This window comes from Achroia grisella, unplaced genomic scaffold (assembly GCF_030625045.1).
Source record: "Achroia grisella isolate CSIRO2021 unplaced genomic scaffold, CSIRO_AGI_Agris_v1 utg3297, whole genome shotgun sequence".
Lineage (NCBI taxonomy): Eukaryota > Metazoa > Arthropoda > Insecta > Lepidoptera > Pyralidae > Achroia > Achroia grisella.
In genome coordinates, this window is record NW_026712802.1 from 679,538 (window position 1) to 705,356 (window position 25,819).

Below are 25,819 nucleotides of genomic sequence, written 5' to 3' on the forward strand. Positions count from 1 at the left end.
GTCACGTATATAATTGTCATGTCATTTAAATGGTATGAAAAACATAACAAACAATGTTAGAAGAAGCAAACCATTGCAACAACACTCCAGTCTTGTTTTAGTCTTAATTGAAGAGAATACAGGCCAAAGTTGCCAGTGCTCATTAAGAACAACAAACAAGTGGCTAAGTACTGCTGAGAGGCAGTCGCGAAGGAACTAATCGGCTTCCGTGGATGCCTGCCGAAACTCAACCTTTGAAATAAAACGTTATACATAGGTATGTATGTATTTTGATTTTTATGCATTTTCAACAAGGGTATATGAGTTTTTCATTTCATAGACTAACCTAAATCTCGCGTAATAGTATTTATAGGTACAGATTTGTAAGCAGATTTTAAGACTACTTATCCCAGGCCTCTCCACACAAAACGTCCTACTAAAAAAATTTTCTGCAATAACTAATTAAACTAGATGAAAATTTATCCATACGATAAAGAAAGTAATAACAACGTTTCACGCTAATCAGATTTTCTTTAAATAACTTTGTTTTAGAATGACACATAACTGAAAATCTTTAAATTCTCCAAAATACCGTCATACTGTAATAATTGCCGAGTAGAGTGAAACGTAAATATTACTATTATACTATTTGGTACATGACCGTGACGGAGCTATTTAGCATACTATTTGCCGGATAGTAAGCACCTTATTCTTTAATTACTATATTTTTAATACCGAGGGTATCATCTAGGTGCTGTCCAAACTTCTGACATAATTTTTAAATTGTAATTCTACTATTTGAGTCTGATTTAATCGTATACAACATATAAGTAACCCGTATGATCAAAAGCTGCAAAAGAATATAGTCTGTCTTTGGTTGTTGTAAAATGTGATGGTATAAAATAGCGTTAATCTATCATAGAATATTTGAAAGTGCAGATGAAACAAAACTAATCAAAAAGTCCCACTCAAAAACAATATGTAGGTTGATATTTCTGCGAAACTATATTTTACAATCATAATTATTCCTCATATAAATTGATAAGGTGAGTAATATTAAAATAGATGTGCCCATTAAAAGCCTAAACAAAAAATACTTTCTGGTTATGGCATTCAAAAGTTGTGGAACTTGCGTGGGTGAACGAACAACTGTTATGAAAGAAATCTTTTCAATCCCCGTAACATTTCATAAGAAAAGGCACGAGTGATTTATGTGTGTAGCTTTTCTTTGTTAGGGGCATGCGATTGAAAAAAATACTTTGCAATTTATATGTCTGGTATAGATACTTATACATAACATTACCCGTTCAGTGGTAAATTTGAAGATTCTACCTACTTTGCTTTTATATCAACATAGAGGCGTTGCTATTACTAAATATATCATTACACACTATAGACATAATCAATATATCTACGTTGGAAGAAATATTTCCAACTTACATATATTTATTAGAAAAAAGATAGAGAATTAGATGATGTCGATTAGAACATGGTTTTATCCCTGTGTGACCATTGATCAGATTTCAATTATGTTCATTTATTTTTTTTAACCACAGTCTACTAAATATTTCTTTATAAGAACAAAATAATTGTGAATTTTGTATCTACGCGTCTCACCATTTTGTTACATAAACTGATCAAGTTTTGTACAGGTATCTTGGTCTCAGAACAAAATCCCTACAGAGATTTCCTCAGAAATCGGCTCAGTACAAATATTTTCAAATATTATTTAACCTTTTTTTGTTTGTATTTAATACATGATTTATGTGAAAAGATATATATAATGTAACTTCAAGTCAGTTGAATATAATTGCAACGAAGTCAAAAAAAGGAGAAGTTGTCAATTGGACTGTAATTTTATATACAAATATACTGTACGACTCCAATTATTCTTCTTGCAGTTATAATTATAAACAATTAGACTCAAATCTAATAAATATGGGACAAATTGATAATTGTTCTGATTGGAATCAGTTGTTTTGAGAAATACTTATATGTTGATTATAATTTTGCTTAACTAACAAACAACAGTTATTTTAATATATTAAATTAAATCAACGCTTTTGACAGACAGAAAACAATAAATACCCTATAATATCCAATTATTGTAAGCAAATATATTCAAGTTTATTGACGACATATTTTACCCGGACTTAAACAGCACTTATGAATGTTTTTCTTTGTATAACTAATGGCGTATCATAAACGAATACTTACAAAATAAATACCAATACATGTGGTTTGCTAATCATCGAAACCAAACCAGTTAAGCCACAATCCAATGATCCGCAATGATTAACGGAATATGATATTTTATTATTTTGTTACTTTCTGTCATTACGGAGACTGATAAGAAAAAACAAAAATATACATACTTAGTAATAACTTTCATCACAAATAGGGTCAGAAACAATAAATTGACACATTAACTACACGTCAAATCTGTGATAAGATGATAAGTTGGGAACTGCCACTGAATAACAATTACATTGTTTTATTCGGGTGTTATTGCAGAAATTAATTACTAGCATTTTTTTTGTGACATTTTCCGCACAATATAAAGCTTATCACACGTATTTACGATATAAATCTCTGGGTTATCAAGGTCTATATTTCTATTCATAATTTCTACTGTATTTTTTTATGTTTATTTTATTTATACATATATCAAATCTTTATTGCAGCAGAAGTTATTGTGTAATATACAGTTAGGAATGAGCTATGAGTGATGAAAGATTACAGAATAAAAATAGGTAGATATACCTATAGACTAATTCAATTAAGTTAGTGTAAAAAAAATGTATCGTGATCAACACGATACATTTTTTTTAAATGTATCGTTGTGATGATATGTATACTAGGAAAAGACAATAGATTTAATAAAAAATAATTTTAATATTTATACAAATGGTTGAGTACCAATAGTACAATCTCGGCTTAGTTTAGGATTAGAAGGCGAAGCGTAAATTGGTTAAGTAGAGAAAAAAATATTGTTATGCTGTAATGTTTATAGCTAAACCTTAATTTATTGTAGTGCGGCTAGGTTAGAAAACAAGGACAAGCATCATTTAATACAAGGAGTGTAGCGACCCTTCCGTTCGGATCCACATGGATGCGTACCTTTACATGTGCGTCGGGGCCAGGATTTACAGATAAGCAATAAAATGTAATGCGTTTAAACATGGAGCAAAGCCTTATGGCGAACGGGAACGTGCTATTACGTGAGATTAATGTTCTGTTTAGCTACGTTGTCGGCTATTCTGTGTAATATTGAATATATATTAAGCTTACGTAGACATTGCTTTGCAGTAACGTTTATTATGAATACCTAGTAACTATTCCTAACCTATTAGTAACTATCATATTATTCGTATTTTATCTGGCTAGATTCGATATTAATCAAATCACATGACGATATCTACCGCTTTACTTCCAATGGTCCCGGGTTTGATTCCTCGCACGTTGCAAACATTTGGATTCATGAGTATGATTGTTTTTACCAGTCTGGGTATTTTCTGTTTATTACATATGTATTTACAAAAAAATATACCAACGTGTTATATCATTTATCTAGTACCCATAACACGTGTACTGCTTAACGCGCCATCTAGTGCTACTAGATGGCGCGATGGACTACTTAAATGTCCAGGGTTATTTATTTTTATTATATAAGGTCAGATTTTATCTCTTGTTAACAGTCCAGTGTTAGAAATTTTGAGTGTTCTTTTTAAAGTTAATATAATAAGATTTTAGCTTAGTCAACTAAAAAACGTTTACTTTCCTATGGGTCTTACTAATTAAACTTATGTAGACCTTATTAATAATGTGTTTCTGGCGAAATCACCGCAAATAATCTAGATCTAGGGTATGCAACAAACCATATCACACAAAAATTCAACCCAAACTACCATCGAAGCGATAATAAAGCGATATAAGAGCGATAAAAATCATAACCCTACTTTTTGTTTCGCAGTAGTCGGGTAAAAAAAGCAATATTAGATTATTACATTTTATCAGCTACGAGTAGGTAGGTACTTGAGGTCCAGGGTGTTCCAGGCATCTATGACTATAGCAGTTGTTTATTACTGTTATGGTAACCGATTAATATACATTTATTGTACAATATATAAATTTTTCAAAAAATCAGAATTAAAGAAGTAAAGAATTTATTCAAATCAAAAACAAAATTATTACAATAACATGTTAAACGTAAACAACTACATTAATTTATAAAAACTGTATTGCAGTTATATGCGGCCATCTCCAGAGCATTGTATACAATTTAAATTAAAACAAATGAAAATTACTACTTAATAATAATTAGTAATGAATACAAACAATCGCAGTCATAAATATTGTTGAGCTGTTAAGTGACTGTTAAGAATATTAGCAGTGTCCGAGGAATGAAACCTGCGACCATCGGAAGTAAACCGGTATGCTAAACAGCTAGACTACCGAGACCGACCATTCATAACACCCCGAACGTAAAAAAATCCTTAGCATATAATATTCGTGTAATAATATTAGTTAAAAATATCCATAAGTTTATTATATATATTACAACTTATATAATAAAAAGTATGACTACCTACTTTGTATACAAAATGTCTTTAAGATAGTCGATATATTGATACCTGATACCTTTTCAATGAAGTCAATAGACAGATTTCTCTCACAACAAACATTCTTTGAAAAAATAAACATCTGGTCAAATCGCATAAAATAAGGAAAAAGAAAATCTTCTAAATGGATCTTTCTCTACTGTGTTTCCCCACTCCAACTATTTTCCTGGTGCCATAATGTTTGTATGTATATAATACTATCACAATGCAATAAGGCTTCTGATTTTATCCGAGTTACAAATAGGGTAAATAATGTGACACAGCGTAAAGATGTTTTGATCACTGAAAGGAACTAGCTTCAGGATTTCGTTTGTGTGAATTTTTATGGTAAACAATAACTAATAGTTAATCAATCTAGATTATTTACAAAAAAGGAAATCTGACCAAAAACATACAAACAGAACCGAACCCAGTAAAGTCAGTGAAGGCTCATTTTGAAAGACAGATTATTATAATAGATGACGGGCTATTTATCTACATATCTATCATCTGTAGACATCATCATCATCATACATTAGTAGGTATCAGTGGAAAAGGAAACATTAACATTGGAAATAAATACGCAGGCTATAAAAACATACTGTACCTAAATATTAAATATAAAATAAGGTATAGGAACGTATCATGGGTACCATGATTATCATAATCAAAATGGTTTATACACGTTTTGTTGTTCCCAGTAATTTCAGTAATATATTACACATAAGTTGCATCGTGACAAAATGATTGTATAAAGTCAATACTTCACAAGCAATGGAAGTAGCTACAGTAGGAGTTACTGGATAGTAGAATTTACTCAGTACGAAAATCTAACAGCTCATACGGAATCCAGTAGGTACCTATATCAGTAGAACAATTTGTTTGATAATCAAAATCATCACTAAGTTAATAAACCAACCACATGGATCGAGGACCCGATAGGCAAAGCAAACCGAATGTTCCCGAACAACCCGCCCACGCACTAAGTCTTTGTGAATAGCATTAGAAGTTTTCTTATATATACCTAATGCTATTTTTAAACTAGTACAACTTTTTTCCCTTCATTAAAATTCATTCTTATGAAAATTGCAATTTTAGTATCTGTACCTGTTTTTAATAAAGTCTAAAATAAAACTATTAATAATGATGACACCTGTACCTAACTAAAATTAAAATTGCATTCATGTCAGTTTAAACTATAAATATTATATACTTATTATATTAAAATATATCTAAACGTATGTATATATTATATTTAATATTTATTAATTTATACCATAAAAAGTAGGAACGATTCGCCAAATCAAATGCCAATGCTTTAATTCAGTTCCGCTTAACATTAATCTACTACTTCATAGAATTCTTAAAGTAAATAAAACTTTATCGTGACGTATCTTCTACAAGTGTTTATTTACTTGTTTACCTGGTGATATACAATCAGTATAATACTAACTTTTTTATTTTCAGCTACAAAACTTTCCTACTCATTCCATAACGACGTCCTAATATCAGCTTCGCCGAAACTGCATTTCGTAGAATGTATGGTGCTACGGTCTCGCACGTCGTAGCCGCGAACATATGGCAGGACCACGCGGTCTGCGATCGATACTTTCAACTAAGCAGACGAATGCACTTACCGTGGTCATCTTGAAGTTTAACTTTCGCTGCAACGCAGTCTCGAGATGGAGAGCCATTTGGAATCACGAATTTACAAAAACTTACAGTCCAATGAAACACTATAACATAGTTCAGTACCTATGCCGACGTTAAGTAATAACTTTGGCGTGACGTATACGTAGCAAGTTCAGCGTGGGTGATCGCGTGTACACGCGGCCATTTTAGCCGGTTGTCAAAAGTTGTAGATTTTCACCGCGCGGCGCCACTGTTGACAGTCATTACGTCTGCGCAAAAACAGCCGATGAGTAAAAGCGTGCGGCGTGCGGTGTCGAAGGGGTAGGGTGCATTACCACCGCCAGTTCCGCCAGATTTTCCGCTACCAATTGATTTATAGTTAAACTTGTAATTGAGTTAAAAGTTACACTTTCGTGACATATTGGCGTTTTATTTCGATATCATTAAAGTTTTATGGGAGGGTTTTTGTAATTTGCCACTGTAAATTTATTACTTTAATTTAAATCTCACTGAATTACAGTAAACTTAAGTATTTTTACGTCAATGTTTATAGTTTTTATTGATGTCTGTAATAAATATCATCGAGTCACTTGAAAGAAGTCTCTGAAACGACTTCTTCAATATGTAAAACAACAGTTAGAATACAGACACTCAATTCACTCGTGCAAAGTATAGAAAACTTGCGAACTCGGAAGACAATATTCTACCTGAAAAGCAACGCTACCGACTGCGCCCAATTATGTTCGAAAACAAGATAGGATCTCAAAAATTCAAATTTGCCCAAAAATTTTGATACAAGTATGTCCAACAGTTACGTACTCATCATCATTTGTTTCTTCCTTATTCCATCCATTTGGGGTCGGCGCAATGTGTTTTTCTCCTCCTTTCATCCCTGTTCGCAATCATCTCGTTACTTCCTTTCTTACCATATTATATTTCACACAGTCCATTCATCTCTTTTTTGGCCTTCGTCTGCCCTTATTTTACATTCATGTGTAACAGCTTCCTTAAAATATTATAAATATTGGTGACAATCACACTATTCATATATAATTCTTATAAGGGTATCATCATTCACGGAGTAATACAATAGGAGCACTGAACACAAAATATAAAAGACGCGGCAATATATTTTGATTAGCGCATCATATACTACGCGACAGACATCAAAAACGAATTACTCAGCCATTATTCTTGTGTGTCGAGTCGAGTTACTAACTCTTCACAATAAAGGGCTTTCATGGAAACTCGCTGAATTAATGGCTGATTTTTATTTCTCAACACAAACCACCCGGCGAGATTCATCCCACAGTCTAAATATTTCTTTTTTAGTTTACCCGACTTCAAAATAAGGTACTAGATATCGTCAGCCTTTCTGAATCAACTTTGATGATCAATTTAAATCCACTAGAATTATTTACTATGGTGTTCATTCCTTTATAATCATTATTCACATCAAATACAGTCTATCAAATATATTTATGACTTGTTCAGCTGAGAACCGAAATTAATGAGTTACAATATACCCATATACTTACATAGTTATTACTAATCAATTTGTAATATCTGTATTGATTTGAAAAAAAATAATGGGCTAACAATGTCGGTTCCTTGAACAATTATTGACGACAATCTGAACACTGAGCCTCAATATAATTAATTAACTACCATAGGGGTGAACTCCATAAAAATAAAAATTTACTGGCATTTTTAGAAATTGTAAAAATTTCGTTTTTATTATATATTCAAACTTAATAAGTTTAATATTTTTAATTTATATCTTTTTTTTTATAAAATATGGTTTATTCTTGTACTATAATGAAAATTAACTACAATAAATATAGTGACATCTGAAAACGTAATATTTTTCACGTAATAAACTTCTATAACTGGGCTGAGGCTTTAGAATAGACTCTTGAACAATATTAATTATTTCATTTATTTTCAAACATGATATCTTAATATGCTCTTTAAATTTTCTTCATTATTTATGTCGAATAGGCCCAACCTTAACTTTTACTTTAAATTTCCTTTAGACTAGTAATTTATGTATTAATCTACTCATTTAAATAAGCGCGTACGCACTTACCCAGAACCTACAATAACCTAATATCAAAGATAATACATAAAAATCTAGTTTTATATCGACAATTTACTACAACATGAACAACAATTTACTTTACAAGACAAAATCTGTTTTCATATCGCGTTATCAATATAAAGTATAAAGTAAAGTTATTTTACTTTAATATGTATATATATATATATATATATCAGGAACTGTATAGATATAATACTAACAGAGACATAAATTTCGAATATACAAACTTAATAAACTAATATACTTAGTACAACATAAATATATTACTGCGCAGGCTTTAATTCAAGCAACCAACAGCGAAACTTTAAACGCTAAATATTAATAGGGAGTTTTGTACCTACGAATACACAGCGAGTCTCGTAATTTGTTTCATTTAATGATTTCAAGTGTAACGTGAATTTAACTAAAACAATTGTATGTCGAAACTTAATTGCAGAATTCTGTAGAACACAAAAAGTCTGGTCGTAATGCTCTTTTTCAAATGGAATGTTTTTTTCTGCGTATTAAACTTGATGACAGTTGATCGATTAGTTTAAAAGATATGCAATTGAGAAGAACTGGCAAGTAACTTTTTTTTTAAAGCCAGTTTATTTACAATGTATATTTATATAGGTGTCTATGTCTAACATTAAATGAAATTCAGTGCATGAACAACTATTGCCATGCACACTCGTCATTCAAGTAATCGTTTAGTGAAAATGTAATCGACATTCGGGCTGTCGTTATACGTTCTATCTATAGAAATATATAGCGTTTGTAATTATAATTAAAATAAATCTCGTTTTTATTAAACAGCTAAAGCAATTTACTTATTGCGCCGAAATCCACATGACACCAGCAACATAAACAGAAATAAATGTTCTGCAATGCACCATGTAATATAACAATTTTAATTCCTCTTCTCCAATTTGAATTGAAGGACTTCCTTCAATGCAAATGTATAAACTACATATAATAATCTCTCTTCATACATCCTTTTTTTTACTATTTTTTTTTATTTACTTATTTACTTTTTTTTATTTATTTTTTATTCAAGTTTTTTTCATTTCTTCCAATATGTCACAAAAACACCTAGTATATATGTATGTATATATGTATTGTTTATATATATTTATAACTGACAAGCTGCATAAGGATTATTTTTTCCCTAATGTAAGTATGTATATCTAGTAGTATAATAAATAGTGTCATTATATGTGTGCCACCTGTTTGAATACCCTATTCTATGTAAATAAGTCCTCTCTTCTAGGTTGTCATTAGTGAAATAAGAGATTGCATTTCGATAAGACCTATTTTGAAAATTAACTTTTCCTTTTGTTATTATTTTACTATTTACTGTATTTTCTCATTATTTTATGTGTACACAATAAAGAGTTTTATTATTATTATTATTATTATATAATAAGGTTTTTGAATTTACTTATTCTGATTGTAGATATTTGGAATTATGTCGAAGTCTATCTATTTGTCCTATTGATTCATCAATAATTAACATACACTATCAATGAACCCAATCTTTACATCAATCTTAATTTAAATAATCATTAAAAACATACAAATAATGTTTTATTCCTCCGTGCGACTCGTCTCTATGTTAGAATCTTCAATGCTTATTGAGCATTCCGAATCAGTGTCTCAGCTTCCTCCATAGCCAGTTGTGAAGGATTTTCATTGGTATAGGGAAAATAAACGCAGCATATAATGTAATAAAAATACATATACCAACAATTATTTAATTGATTTAATTGACGGCCTCGATAGTTTAGCTGTTCAACACACCACTTTAGATGGTCTTAGATTTGATACTTCGCACGCAATACAAACAACGCATAATCATAAATACAGGCATTTGTTTTGATTTTGTCTGTTTGTATTGTAGTAAACTTTTACATGCTACATAGATGCTATTATCCGACCGAAACAAATTTTACAATGGAAACCGAAAACGAAACTTTCCTTAAAGAATTTTTAAGCTTCTTTTCAAATTACTCAGTTTTAAACATACGATTTCATTCTTATAAGCAGTTATATGATAAATTAATGGATTGTTGAGCAAGTATAGTTAATCTTACAATACTATTAAATTTATTTCAATTTTCTGTTATATTTATTTCAATCTTTAAAATTCTGCACCCCCTAGGTGGGTGAAGTTTGGAGCCTCGCGGCGAGCCCATTTGCCCCGGCATCAACTCCTGAGGCAACAACTCTCGGGTAAGTGGACAGATAGCCTCTTGAGGCGGGTTCTTAAAACAAACATAAATTCTAAAATCTAATCTAGGGTTTACATGTCATCGGTTGGCACAAAAATGGCACTACTCAAAATATACATTTTTTACAAGACAAAGATTTAAAGTTTTTTAAATTTATTTAAATTATCTTTTTTTCCCTTAAAGTTTTAACAAAAATACACAGAAGTATTATATATAATTTTGAAATTATTTAGATAATGATTAAGACGGCGTGGTTAATTTAATTTACTTATGTAAAAGGCAATTCTAGCTTCTAATTTTGAAAAATGTAGTTTTTCTATTCAATCAACTATGTCATGTTTACAAAAATATATATATACTTGAATTAACTTACGCTAACTTAAGAGTTTACTTGGGGGCTGGTATTTTTTCTTTTTTATATAAGTTAACAACCATGGCCTATATGGGTAGGTACATGAAAAGAGCTATGACATCTAGTCTTTACGTAACGCCCGTGGCGCGGCACCCCGCTTGTTTTAGCATGATATGATATTGTCCTTTGCATTTTAATGCTAGTTGATACAGGCAGTTATTTAGTTTCGGTTTCAGCAGTAATATTAACCGAAACAATGACCGTAATCGCAATTACACTTACAGTAGCTACTAACAAAATGCACATACAATACCCACGTGTTGCTTATATATTATTTAATATTAACCTTCTTATATATTATATAATTTTTAATCCTTACCTTCAAATAATTAACTTGTTGTTTTGTAATCAATTTATATATATATATATATATATTAGGTATTTATAGGATATTAATGATTATATTTTCTTCTACGTATATACGGAATACGGAATCATTAATAATTACATTTTATTAAAACATTATATCATATTATTGGGCGAAAATTGATCAACTGTTTGTCTTAGATATACAAATTGCGCATTCCAAAAATAAATATTTACGCTTTTTTATGATAAAGTGATTTAATTATTTCCTTTTGAAACATTTATCTATAATGTATATATCTTAATGTTGAAAAAATATAATACAACAACATAATTTTTCTTTATTACACAATGTACAATTTTTTTTAATTTGGTGACAAACAATAATCAAGGAGACGTTCTCAACCATGTGTTATCTAAAATTAAAAGAAATTTATAATTATATAAGAGATTAACTTCAAAACCGACATAGAAAATTAGTCGATTACAGCTGCAAAAGCTAGTTTTGGGCATACATTAGAGACACTACTTTTAGGCGAGAGACTAGCAAACTAGCAAGTAGACTAGCAAACTAGTAAATACACAGACGTACTTAACTAACTACAGTGCAATAAGTTTGGCCGAGGGGAATAATAATGTGTTGCTAAGTTGCCGACTCGTTCAATAGCATGCAGCAGTTTGCTAGAAATTGTGGATCTTATATTATTAAATTATTTTTGCATAAAAGATTTTTGTATCGCAATACACGGTACGTTGCCTAACTATTATACATATCGTTTAACCAAAAAATGCCTTTGATAGTAAGTACAAATTAAATTTAAAACTTATCAAGCGTGAGACTCCCATACTCTGAGTACATATGTATAATAAAAAGGGAGTCCAAGATTTTACGTCTAAAAGTTAAAAGAATAATAAAAATAAATTAAAATCTATGGTTTACCTATTCTATTTCTCTTATAAATCAGCTATAGCATAAATAAAGTATTAACCGTTGCCGCGGATTCGCTCAAGCGGAAAATACACCGGGGAAGTCCATTCTCAAAATATCGTAGAAACAATTTTTGAAATCCGGTAAGTAATTTCCGAGATTACCTCTTACATCCAAACTTACAAACTTTACCTGTTTAATATTAATGCAGATTTGGCTGAATTGTTTTACATGTTTATATTGTAAATCTTTTTGTATCTCAAATACAGAGATGAACCGGAATTAATATAAATACTTATGATTTTTTATTCTGTAAATTGTTATAGGGAATATTTCCTACAAAGGATCTCGTGTAAATAAGTAATTAGAATGAGTATAACTAGATAGAAACTTTCTGGCTTTGCTCGAGTGAAACAAATTTTTTGCCGTTGTCTAAGGAATTTCCAATATTCGTTCTCAGTGGACAACTACACCACGTGAAGAAACTCTGAACAAAATTACAAGCTTAGGATTTATATAGTTCTAGAGAATTCATGAATATTGAACATTCACGTTTACTTTAACAACTGTCTTCATTTGTTTATGTAGTTACAGTTAAACAAATGTTTTAACTGTATGTTTATAAAATATATATAGTTTTGCACACTTGATATCGTTATATAATAATATTAATTCGTAAAAGAGCACAATCCATGCACATCCTTTTGAAAAATGAGGCAACTTAATATTCATTCCCTTTTGCGTCATCTTGATTAGAACAACGGAACTTAAGTGCTTACCAAACGGCCTGTGGAAAGAACAATGCACACACTCGTCAGCCCTTCATTCTTGAACAACAAATCTTCCCTACTGGCGACTGTAGTTTGTTCATTTGGAAGAAATGAAAGAGGGCCCTCACTGAGACGAAGCCTCTTTTGTTGAAACGCGTTTGTTCCCACTGGCCATTCCACTAATTGCGACCACCTCCTATTGTGCCTGTATAAATTAGACGTGAATCTTGAATACTCGGGACCCTGTTATCTAATAGATTTTGAATAAACATCTGGATTTGAATACGTATAAATAGACCATCTGAGGTTTTAAGTTTTGATTACGGGAATGAAAGCCTTTGATATATGAATTACACAACCTTGATCTGTATGTATAGGAACTTGAGATGTGTGTAACGAGACATTATTGTTCGAAGATCATAATAAATTGTTCATTCTCCTTTAAATTTATTGAATGATATTCATACAATTGGATATAATTAAATTAGAACTTTCTATCATTACTATGCATGTATATTATAGATAATAATTAGATATTTAATTTTGTGCAGGTAATGTATTAAAGTTCTAATTTAACTAAATTCTCCATGGAGATTGAATTGAGAACATAGTGGTAGCCAAGTAAAATAAATTCTATTCGGAACATAATGAAAAAGAGCGAAGCCGTAGCACTACAAATACTTATCCTCATTTTTGCTTTTCAGTACCAGCCCCGTAGTAAGTAGAATCAGGAATTAATAAAGTATTGAGACAGAAATAGTATGGAGGCGCCGCCCGGCCTCTTCCTCCTGTATACCTATTGAAAGAATATTTCGAAATATTACTTGCTTTTTCTGGACGTAGGAAGAATGTAATTCAGATAGGATCTAGCATATGATCTGTAATATGCCTGAAATCTTTGTAGAGAGTCCGCATATAAAAATAAAACATATATTGATATGGTCTATTATTTCATAACAGCATACTAACATACACACATACATACTAATATTTTATATTATCATCAAAATATTATAAATGAGATAAATGTATAGAATAAAAAATTATTTTGGGCAAAGCAAAGCAAAATGTTTTCTGTTCTCAAGGTACTGCTACCGGTCGCATATATTTTATTTCATGTATGTGATACATATATCATTATACATACCTAAATTAAAACCCCTGTAATATACCTCCATAGAAAAATTTTGTGCCAGGTAAATTCTGGAGGATCAGGCGAATAAAGTCTTTGATATCGTATTGAAATATTTTTTGTAAGAAAATACTCGTATATTTTATTATTGTAACTGTTGAATACCAGCGTTGTATTATCATGATAGTGAAAGTTTTTAAAGACGTTTATTTGTTGAGAAACTACTCAATCATTATTAAAGACCGATTTGTATTTTAATTCATATCCAACATATGTTACATCCGATACTTTTACTCTAATTTCCCTATGCAAGATCAATAGCGGGATCCTAATATATATATACTGCAATACAACTCCAATGCAATATCAACATTTGAAGGTAATTGAAAAGCAATAAGCGTTCCTCGCTACCAAGTTCAATATACTCATAGGTACCGTTTTGCACTTGTATGCTTATAAATTATTCTAGGTCTATCCGACTTGCTGTCTGCTTCCTGTTTCTATAATTTTCCTGAAACATTAATTACTCAAACATACAATCTGTGTAGATTTACGGTCGATAATAATGATTGACGATCGGATGTTTATAATTTCTTAACTATAATTAAATGTCATAGTAATTATAAAATATAATACAATGCAGTTATTAATAAGATAAATAAAAAAATCACAGATAACCTACATTTCAGTGTCACGATTCATCTTAGCACACAATGTATATAAGAAAATTATTATTTAATTTATGGGAAACCCAAATTGTCGGATGTGGATGTGGTTATCAGTCATTCAGTCAATTTCTCCTTTTAATTACAGTGAGACTTCATATCAATGAGTATTCTTAGAACATCTTTCGACTAATTGAATTGTAATTAAGTAGGTAATTTAAACTTTATAATTACAAAATCTTCGAAAAAAAAGTTAAATTGCATGAATGAGACGAAATAAAATGGAAAAACAATTGATGGTTGTAAAACAGGTAAGGTAATATTTGACATTCCTGAGATATTACTAAAAATGTAAACCTATTTTTACAATTTGTGTTCAAATTAAGTATCAATAAACAGTACAGTTTGTTTTCATCGTCCACTTTCGTCCGCTTTCTCTAAAGATTGCCATTCTGTCCTGTCCTGCTTTACGAGTCCTTACTGGACCGGCTGTTTTCCTAATATCATTTTCCCATCTTCTACTCTGTGTACCTCTATTTCTTTTGCCTTCTCATAAGTACCTTTCCGTGATTATTCTTATGCATTTCTCTTATTGTGTGACCTATCCATCTCCACTTTAGGTCCCTAGAAGTTGTTTTGAGCATTCTTAAAATATGCTATATTTAGTTTTATACTATTTTTATATTTTTTACCACTAATATATTATACAAAATAGTATGTAGAGAAATATTTCTCTATATATTTTAATTTTTGTAGATGGGTAAATACAAATATAAAAAGAGTTATAACTATCAATAAAATTCACACGTGACTCATAACTTAATACCATAATGCATATTTTCTGACAAACTGTTATTGAGTTTGTACGTATTCAACAAATTCATTCGTTTCTATAAAAATTCAAATTGTGCACGCACGTCGCGTATACCTACACCAAAGAAGTTCCAACCTCTGCGAGTATATGTAGTTATTCATAGTATAGTACGTAAATTGTATGTATTCGCCTATAATATAATGTGCTGCCATGAATGTTTACCGACCCTCGCACTGCGAAGGGTGGTTTCATATAAATATAACTATATCTCGGACACAAATCCGACAATAACTACGTCCTCACTTAAAAATCTCTATTGTTAGGGTCTGAATACTAGGGGCATATAGATGGCTAGGTATTCTGCAGGGTCAGTTTTATACATATTTAATGGACTATTGGATCAAATTGATTAAAATACTAATAACTTACTGTCGACCCTGTAGATTATATTTATTGAATACATATTATTTATTATTTACCTAATTATACATTTTCAAATCGAAGTGGCTTCGTATAGATAACACAATTCGATGCTTTAAAATTTATTTCCTATTATAGTTTATTTATACTTGTGCATCGTTACATTAAATAAATAAATATAAAAAATGTGAGTATAGGAACTCACACGTAACGTAGGTACACGTATGTATCTGTGTATAAGTAGTTACACGTATGTAACTACTTATACACAGTTTCAACTTATTTCTAAATTATAAAAAGTAACATAAGAACATATAAATAATATTGTCGTTTACGTTTAATAATCTAGTATTGATCAATATCTATCGCTATTTATGTAAGTATATTTATACGTGATGTATCTCCACTAAAAAGTAACTTTATCGTACATACACCTCTTTATTTTATTTTTATACAAGTTTTATTGACGTGTTATAAATAAAACATAAAATTTTATGTTTTGTTGTTTCATACTTACATTTATGTACGTGCGTTTAGGCCACAATAAAATACAGTGCATTAATTTGAAAACATTGTCGTTACTCATATTAATAGTATTAAAAAAAATTCTAAGCGATTTAACGCAGTTCAACCATTTCCCTTAAGAATGAGAATGGGTGGATGGATGAACTGTTTTGTAAAAAAAAAAATTATAAAAAGTACCTTTTTATCCCATACTATCAATATGTCACGCGTTCCCTGAAAGACACTCTAAGACCTTGGTTATATAAATTTTCTTGTACTTAAATTATTATAAAAAATACATGAGCAATACACGGGCATACTATTTCTATAGAGCTTTTATAAGAAAGGATTATACAAGGTCGAAGTCGTGGGTACAGCTATAGTATCTTAATAATGTGAAATTCTCAACTCTAAATAAGTTCTGTTCAAAAGTTTATGCGGCCAGTGATGAACTAGAATTCAAAATCTCAATATTAAAAAATGTGTCGAAATTACTTTCTTCGTATTATTTCAAAAATTTGAATTTTATTAATTACGTACCAGCAATTATCTGTCTAATACATCTTATGAGAGCGATTTAGCGATTCCGATTCGCTTGAATGAATCTTTTGTAAACTGGAAATCAGCTATTACAGTCTATTCGATTATTCTTCCATCTATTTCCCTTGAGTTAACTTCATCCTAATGAGTTTCTATAGTTTTACTTTTGCAAACTTCGTAAATGGATTCATTGAGCAGTATAATTTAATTTTTTTACTCTATATTATAGTAATAAAGACTCAGCAGATTTAGAACATTTCTTTATATATCACGATTTTAATATTACGATACTTCCAATGGAAGATTAGCTAGTATGAAAAATTTTGCAAGAATGGGTAAAGTGTGACGTAGACGAAGTTAGTTAATATAATAGTTATAACATAGAAATAGTACTGTCAAATTGAAAAATCACTTTTTTTTAAGTTGAAAAGCATCAATGAAGTTCAAAGACTTGTTTCCCAACAATAGCGTCTTGTGATTTACAGAGCACTCCAATACATATTCATAAAACAATCATCTTACTTGGCGAAGAAAGAAAACGACGAAATGAATATTTTTACAAGCCCAGCCCCGGCGTATTGGATGTGAAGTTTCTTGCCTCCCGGGGCGTCGCGCCCTCTTCGCACCAATATTTGTGGAAATACCTCACAAAGTTTTAAAGAGGACCGAGACTCAAAGAGAATTTCTCTTCGTAAATCCATTTAAGTAGGTAAACCTGTTTGTTATTATTGTATATAGCGTACATTGTTATGACATACAATAATTATTAGAATTCTGCACTGCTTCTCTATATAAACCACAAGTGTGTAAAATTTCACAAAAATGATCGTAAAAAAGGGGTACAAAGCATTTACTTCAAGTATTTATATATAGTAGCTGATATATGGTATCTGTATGTGTACTTTATTGTTGGAATACAATAATAATATAGTATTCCAACAATAAAGTACACATACAGATACCATATAATAATAATTGTAATTGTGTTACAAGTTCATATCAATTTTAATTCGCTTTTGACTACCTCTTCGGTATTCTCTCATATTGTATTCAAATCTAGAAAAATAGTCGTGATTGTATTAATATTATCATTCTGTGATGAATCGACTAAATAGATTTAGTAGTATATTTTATTATATACCAATATAAATAGTAACTATAACTAAAATAAGTTAGGTGCTATATAAAACTCTCTACCATCAGAAAGAAAACCCGACATTTAGTCAGTTACTATATAAATAAAGTGAATATTAATCAATTTCATAATAGAAGTTTTTATGCTGACTGTCTCGGTGCTCTACGTAAAACCGACATAAAATACAGAATGTCATCCGATCCCAGCAAATGTTTAGTACTCAGAACAGGCACCTTAATTTTGCAGCGTGATTTTATGGCCCCAACGTGACACTTAGATGGCGTTCATCAATTCCGACAATAAGGCGAAGTAATTTTTCAGCGCAGTTTACCAAAAAAATATTCAAAATTTTATAATATTTCACACAGCGCCATCTACTCTCATCCTAAGAGAAGGTTGAGTACTGAACAAATTATAGATTTTTTTTAATAAATACATTCATAATATACATAGAAACCCCTACGCCAATACAAACAAACAGAATCAGGAATGCAAATTTCTGTATTGTGCAAGAGAACCCGTGACCGTCAAAAGTAAAGCGGCATGCTAAACCTGGGACTGAGGCCATCAAATATTCGAAATTTTAAAAATAATGTAAGTATGTATATCAATGATAATAACACAACTATATTAAATGCAAACGTTAGAAAACATTCAATATTACGGTACAAAGCCGTCAGCAACAGTTTTGTTTAAAACTAAATGCATCAAGTTGTAGGATGGATTTACCGGAAACGAGAGCGCCGACAGCGGTCGTCGCTTCAGGATCGCACCACGCTTTCATTCATCCCCCAGTTACGACCTTTCGCTGCTGGAGTAGGTTTTACGCGGAAACACTACACTAGGAACCGTCCGCCTGCTGATATTGACTTCTCTTTCTATCACATTCAACTGGAACGTGTTAGAAAGAAACAGGGTTGAAATCAATACAGTCTGGAACACGCCCACTGGTACAACTCGGCAACTGCGCTTCCTAACTGGAAATTCGATAAAATAAAACTGGGTAAAAATCATTATACCCGTGCACTGGTGTTAGGAATATCCATTAATTTACTATTTATTACGAAACAACATAATAATATATACTATATATCAAAAATTTGCCATTGAATTGCGATCACATGTTTTGCACGTGGTCGGCTCACGTTACAATGTTTACCTGAGACCATCTGGCGGTCAGGTGAGATCCGACCTTTCCACTCCCCTGTCTAATACTATTTTTAAAGAGTTTCGTAGCTATAAAAACCAATTGATATAATGTTTGTAAGTATTTTTATGAGATTGTATATATTAAGTAGGTAGCTTATAAATATGTATATACGTAGGTACGATTATATTTATAACTTTTTTACGCCTACTTTTTCAGTGTATATTATTATCAATGAAATGTGTAACGTTTTATTTTGAATAGTTTTTTATAGGTTTCGCTACCGAAATAATGGAGAACTTTTTGTTACCACTACTTTGCCTATCTATTTATCTATCTATATATCTATGGAGAACTTTTTGTTACCACTACTTTGCCTATCTATTTATATATTTTTGACGGTGTTTTTCCCAATTTAATGAAACATAGTAAAATAACTCCACTTTTTAGGTTAGGGGATAAAACTGAAGTAGGTAATTATAGGCCCATTTCTATCTTACCAGTACTAAGTAAAGTGTTTGAAAAAATTATGCTCAATCAGATGCTTCACCACTTTAAAATAAATAGACTGCTTCACAGTCGGCAATTTGGTTTCACGGCCGGTAAATCAACTACTGACGCTGGTGTAGCTTTAATGAAACACATTTTTGACTGTTGGGAGAGGTCACAGGATGCTATCGGTGTATTCTGTGACCTCTCAAAAGCATTTGATTGCGTTGATCATGAAACACTCTTACTCAAATTAGAATATTACGGTATTAGATATGAAGCACTATGCATGATGAAATCCTATCTAAATAATAGAATGCAAGTTGTTGAAATAAATGGTGTAAAGTCTGAGGGAACTAGTATTAAAATGGGTGTTCCTCAGGGCTCTATTCTAGGTCCTTTCTTATTTTTAGTTTACATAAACGATCTTCCTTATATGGTAGAAAAGATAGCTGACATAGTTCTGTTTGCTGATGATACTTCATTAGTATTCAAAGTCAATCGACATATTGATGATATGGACGAAGTAAACGGTTCTCTCTCTTATGTTTTAAAATGGTTTACGGCAAATAATATGCTACTAAATGCAAATAAAACTAAATGTATCAAATTTACTCTCCCCAATGTAAGGCCGGTAGATTCAAAAATCGTATTGGACAATAAATCTATTAATTTTGTTGACGATACTGTATTTCTAGGTATCACATTAGATTCCAAGTTGCAATGGGGTGCTCATATTACTAAATTGGCGAGTCGACTTAGTTCTGCCGCTTACGCGGTAAGAAGAATTAGACAATTAACAGACGTGGCAACGGCTAAACTTGTCTATTTTAGCTATTTCCATAGCATTATGTCGTATGGTATTTTGTTATGGGGCAAAGCAGCTGATATAAATACAATATTTACTTTACAAAAGAGGGCCATTCGCTCCATTTATGGTATGGGTTCCAGGGAGTCATTGCGAGAGTGTTTTAAGGAATCAAATATCGTCACCGTTGCTTCTCAATACATTTATGAAAATATCATCTATGCCAGAAGGAATATAGACAGTTTCAAAAGAGTTAGTGATTGCACTAATAAAATCTTACGTAACAATAACAAACTGATTTTACCTAAATGTCGTTTGGCTAAAGTTAGTAATTCGTTTTATGGCAATTGCGTAAGGTTTTACAATAAAATACCAGAGTCTGTTATAAATCTGCCAGAAAAAAGATTTAAATGTCAAATAAAACAGTTCCTTTGCAAAAAAGCTTACTATAAAATTGAAGAATTCGTTAACGATAATAATGTTTTTATAGAAAAACTTTAAATCTATAGCACTGACAATATTATCTGATTACATTAATAATGAGTGCGTAGCGACTTCTATGTTGATTATCGCATGCCTCTTACTTGTTATACTGTAATTATTTATATAAAAAAAAACATCTATTAAAAAGAGCAACACACAAGTTTCTTGCTCATTCTTCTTGTGATGAATCTGCATTCCGAATGAGTGGTAGAATCAAAATATGACTATTCAAAAGTGCTTGTAATGAGTTTATTTGAGATTATTGATTGAAGATTATTTCTATTTCTATTTCTATTTCTATCACAATGCTATGTTTCAGTAAATCTACTACTATTGCAGTTAAAAATCATATAATATTAAAATTACGTTAGTTACGTTTCACATATTAATGATCACGTACGGTTTGAATCCTGACTTATATTGGGTATACTAGTTAGTATTCATGTGTTCATTCGTATCATAGTTTTGAAATGAAAATCATTCCGCACCCATCTTTAAACTCTTTGTTCTTATGTTGATAAGTTACATTTCTATCAAAAAATCGATACTTGCTATATTTGTCACCTGTTTCTTTTCTTATTCTATTTACCATAGTATAATATATCTAGTATTCCACTTGACGCTGGGCAATCGTGGTCGATTGTATGATGTTTTGTATTTCCCAATCTAAAAAATAAAACACAGGTACGCATGCCATGCAACATGACTTTGCAGAAAATATTTCTGATAACAATATTTTTAACCCTTTTCGACTACAGAAATAGACGAAACGTCTCTATCAACTTCTATATTTGGTAAAGGGAACATATTGTAACGAACTAATATACACTGTTTAACACATTTTATTAAATGCAACCAATAAACGTCCATTATTCCGTAATATTGAAAGATATTCCAAATAGAAATAAAAATTTCAAAACTGCAGTATTACCCAATATCCTAACCCTTTTATGATGAAGATGTTTGTCGTACAAAGATGTAGGTATTCTTAAAATGTAATCTTGTCATCCTCATGATACTCATATTCAGCGGGTGTCGGCGACGGAGGCAGCAAGCCTCCGGCGCTGGTTTGCATTTTTATCAAGCTTCGACGACAGGCAGCTACATTTTATTTTGCGTGCCATAAATATGGAACCAGAGACGAACAACATACGCCGGAATACACAACATTGTCATGCAAACTTATCTGAAACTATGCATAAGTAAGTAGACGCAAAAGGACATACTTTCTCTTGTATAGCAAGTTTTATCATGTTTATTTTTTGACCTTTGCTATCCTTATTTCAGCTATTCATTAACTATTGTTCCGTAATTTTTCTGTTTATAGATGTGAATAGAAACGATCTTAACGAAAATGCTACGTTCGTTAATGCCCGGTGTAGTCGCTCTACCTGCCCCAATTAGAACCTTAAAAGAAATCTTATTCGTATATGTCTTTAACAGGAATATTCTGTAGTTAACAAAATATTAAAACCTCTATACTTACATAGTAAATATAATTATAATCATATGTAATTCTACAAAACTGGATTTAATATGTAATTGATTATATTTAACCGGATTGGAATGTAGTCGATTTTGTTGCCCCCATAATAAAACAAGTAAAGAAGTAAAATTTCATCTATTATCGATATTAGATCCAGATATCTACAGTCTTCTTTTACCTACATGCCCTTTTAGATTACTGCGCCACAAGCTGTAGTTATTAATACGTCCGTCTCATTTTCACGCAGCGGCATATGTGGGTTGAATACGCAACGAGTGCCTCTTATGATATGTAATATGTTACGCGATAAGTCTCCCTCGATTTATTACATCCCATTAAACCTTAATTCTGCTGGAATACTGAAAAACAAACGCTTCACACATATTTGTGTCAAGCAGGCATTATAATTACAGAGAGTGGTTACAACAAACATAAATAATTTTAGTACAGAACCTAGTACATACCTAAAATGTGTTTTACAGCCAAGTTAAACAGATTTTTTTATAAATTTGAACATATTAAGGTTATATTGTCAAATACTTGCTTCTTTGATAACAGCACAGTAACAAATTTTGATTCGCTGATTTTATAATTAACAATATTGACATTAAAGTTTTGTTATTAGTCAGATACTGGTCTTCACCTCCCCCCTAGGGGGTGAAGTTTGGTGCTTCGAGGCAACAACCCACAGGTATATGAGTTGTTATCAGTCTTGTAATGGTAATGTGTGTAATGTTTATTGATTTAATGTATTTTTAATGCATAATTGAAAAAATATATACATTTCTACTCTCCTTAAAAACTATATCTGAGTGTGCAAATTTCATACTCCTTCTTCCGCATAATTTTCATAAAAAGCGTATTTGTATAATGATAATTAGGCACTATAACTTTGAAACATTAAATGAAGACATAAATGCATTGTTTATTTGTCGTATTATACGCATTGCAGCAAATGTGGTACTAGTGGTGCATTTAAAATGATTTGTCTGTTTTACGAACGCCATAATTGCCACATTCATGAAACTGGTTGAAAATCGTTTCAAATATTAAAGAAGCAGCATTTGTTTCTTAAAGATAAATGACCACAAGGAAAAAATTAAGGTGAACACAATGTTATTTCATATTATTTCTATATTGGACTTCAATCTGGTTCATAAGGCGATACGTGACATAGTTAGGACCTTCCTTAGAGGTGCAATATTGTTGTCATCCATCTCTATTTAGGGTACCAATATAAGGTTAAACTCCAAATGAATATTCATCTTGCCTTACAAAAATATTATATTTTTTTTTATGTAATTGGAATGGCAAACAAGCTGACGCCACCTTCACCGTCGTCTATATATCATAGAGGCACTATGGAAATCACGTTATCATGTATATCTTGCCTTTTATCCTGTCAATTCACTGACTTATGTGTTTCTGTTCATGGGCAAGGAATAATCCTTGCCCTTGAACAGAAACACACCTTGTGAAGAACGCTACTTACCGGCTGAAATAGGTAGACAGAGGTACCCCTGCAGATGATTTGAAGTCTACCACGGTAAAAATTAAAATTATATAACGACCAAAAATAATTTTGACAGCAGATAAGAGTTTTGTATATATTTGAAAATTTTAACTTGACTAAAGGATCAATCAAAACTATTATTTGATATTAATAATCATCCAGTCGTAACATATAGGTAAACCATGTCCACTATTCGAATTCATGTGATTTTTATATTTATGATCTTAAATAACCAAAACATTTATCATTATTAAAAGTATGGTTATTTTCTTTAGTGAAATAAGTTCCATATTTTCAGAATAAAACTAGTAGTTGCTGTAATATCGATGTAAATGAAAAATAACATACATATTTACGTCGTAGGTTTGTTATTTATGTTGTCTGCTTCAGACACGAGACATAATTAAAATTTGCTTAAAGTGACGTCCGCCATTAATTACTTAGCGTAGTTTGAACATCTTTAGCGGAACGAGCGAGCCGACGTGCAATAAATGGGCCGCAATGTCTTATATTCCTATATTCCGGGGACAGAGCGGGCGCGTGCCTCGAATAGGTAAGTAACCGACATCGAGCCAGAACTTCAGTACCCAGAGATCCCGTCTACATAAAGATTTATTCCTATCTGTAACTGAGAGAGCGACGCGACAGTTTTTCGCAATTACAAGGTGTAAGCGCCCCATTTATTAACATCTCGTCAAAGAAATCACGATTCCCTCGCGCTTTCCACTCGTTTACCTTTAATACTTTTTATGTTGTTAAAGCTTTTTGGGTGTACCTCCTTTAGAAAGACAATTGTTAGAATTATTTCCTTTCCATTTTAATTTTTGGTTGAAAAAAGTGTGTTTATTTGAGTCATCGATCACAGTTGAAGAAGCCTGGTCATTCAAATTCTATATACAGTGGTTCTGACCGAATGCTGGTCAGAACCACATAAACTCTATGTATGTAACATTTTTCGGTTCGTCAATACACGTTGGTTAAAACAATCCCTTAAGTCTTTAACCGCACCACTATGGTTGTTCATAAAACTCGTGGAAATGTAAGTTAATTAAATAAGACGAATTAGTTTGTCAGTTTAAAAAATGTATAGTATTTGTTTAATAGTCCAATGTAAATTAGTCAGCTGACCTATGTATATCTATATAAGTCCGTAGTATATCAGCATTTGTCCATGTAATCATTAAGGATATATGGAGTCTAATAATGGACTAAGCACCTAATTATAGACTTTCTAAACATGCACATTTTTTTATAAAAATATACTTTTTATATAGACACCTAAATGTTCGCTCTGCCATGTCTGTGGCCGCAAATATGGTACTACACTAAAATGTTTTTAAGTGCAGCATTAATGTGTACTGGGCCTGTACAGTTACACCCATCTGCTGCTACCACTAATATTATTTCAAACTTTATCAGAAACTTTTTTATGTAGTGATATTATTATTGTAGTCTGCTACTACTCGAGTTGCAGAAATATACCTCTATAACTAATTTTATTTTAATTCTATATAATTTTGTTCTACAATTACAGCATTATGTCACATTCCTTTATGTTCAGTAACATATCTGGAAAGAAAGGACAAACAAGTTCAATAGATGTTACATAATATTTTTTAAAAATGAATTAATTTTAATAATATTTTTCCTGAGATATTTCAAATAAAATAATTGAATTCCTAATATAACATAAAAATTATAAGTATGTACGACTTATAATTGTTATTTTGTATCCATTTTTTGT

General features: G+C 31.1%; 2 protein-coding genes across 6 annotated transcripts in view; one reads left to right on the forward strand and one right to left on the reverse strand.

The window, feature by feature from the left end:
* Window positions 1-6,404, reverse strand: part of LOC131843764 (protein alan shepard) — a 146,074-nt gene extending 139,670 nt beyond the window's left edge. For 2 of the 5 annotated variants that reach the window (XM_059192505.1, XM_059192501.1), the window contains exon 1: window positions 6,218-6,402. In XM_059192505.1, coding sequence (XP_059048488.1) covers window positions 6,218-6,274 — 57 coding nt within the window. In that variant the 5' untranslated portion in view covers window positions 6,275-6,402. Of the gene's footprint in view, window positions 1-6,217 lie in introns of all 5 variants that reach the window. The other 3 variants (XM_059192503.1, XM_059192502.1, XM_059192504.1) reach the window with 2 other exon arrangements.
* Window positions 1-25,819, forward strand: part of LOC131843768 (ribosome biogenesis protein WDR12 homolog) — a 258,938-nt gene that overhangs the window by 148,956 nt on the left and 84,163 nt on the right. The window lies entirely within an intron of this gene.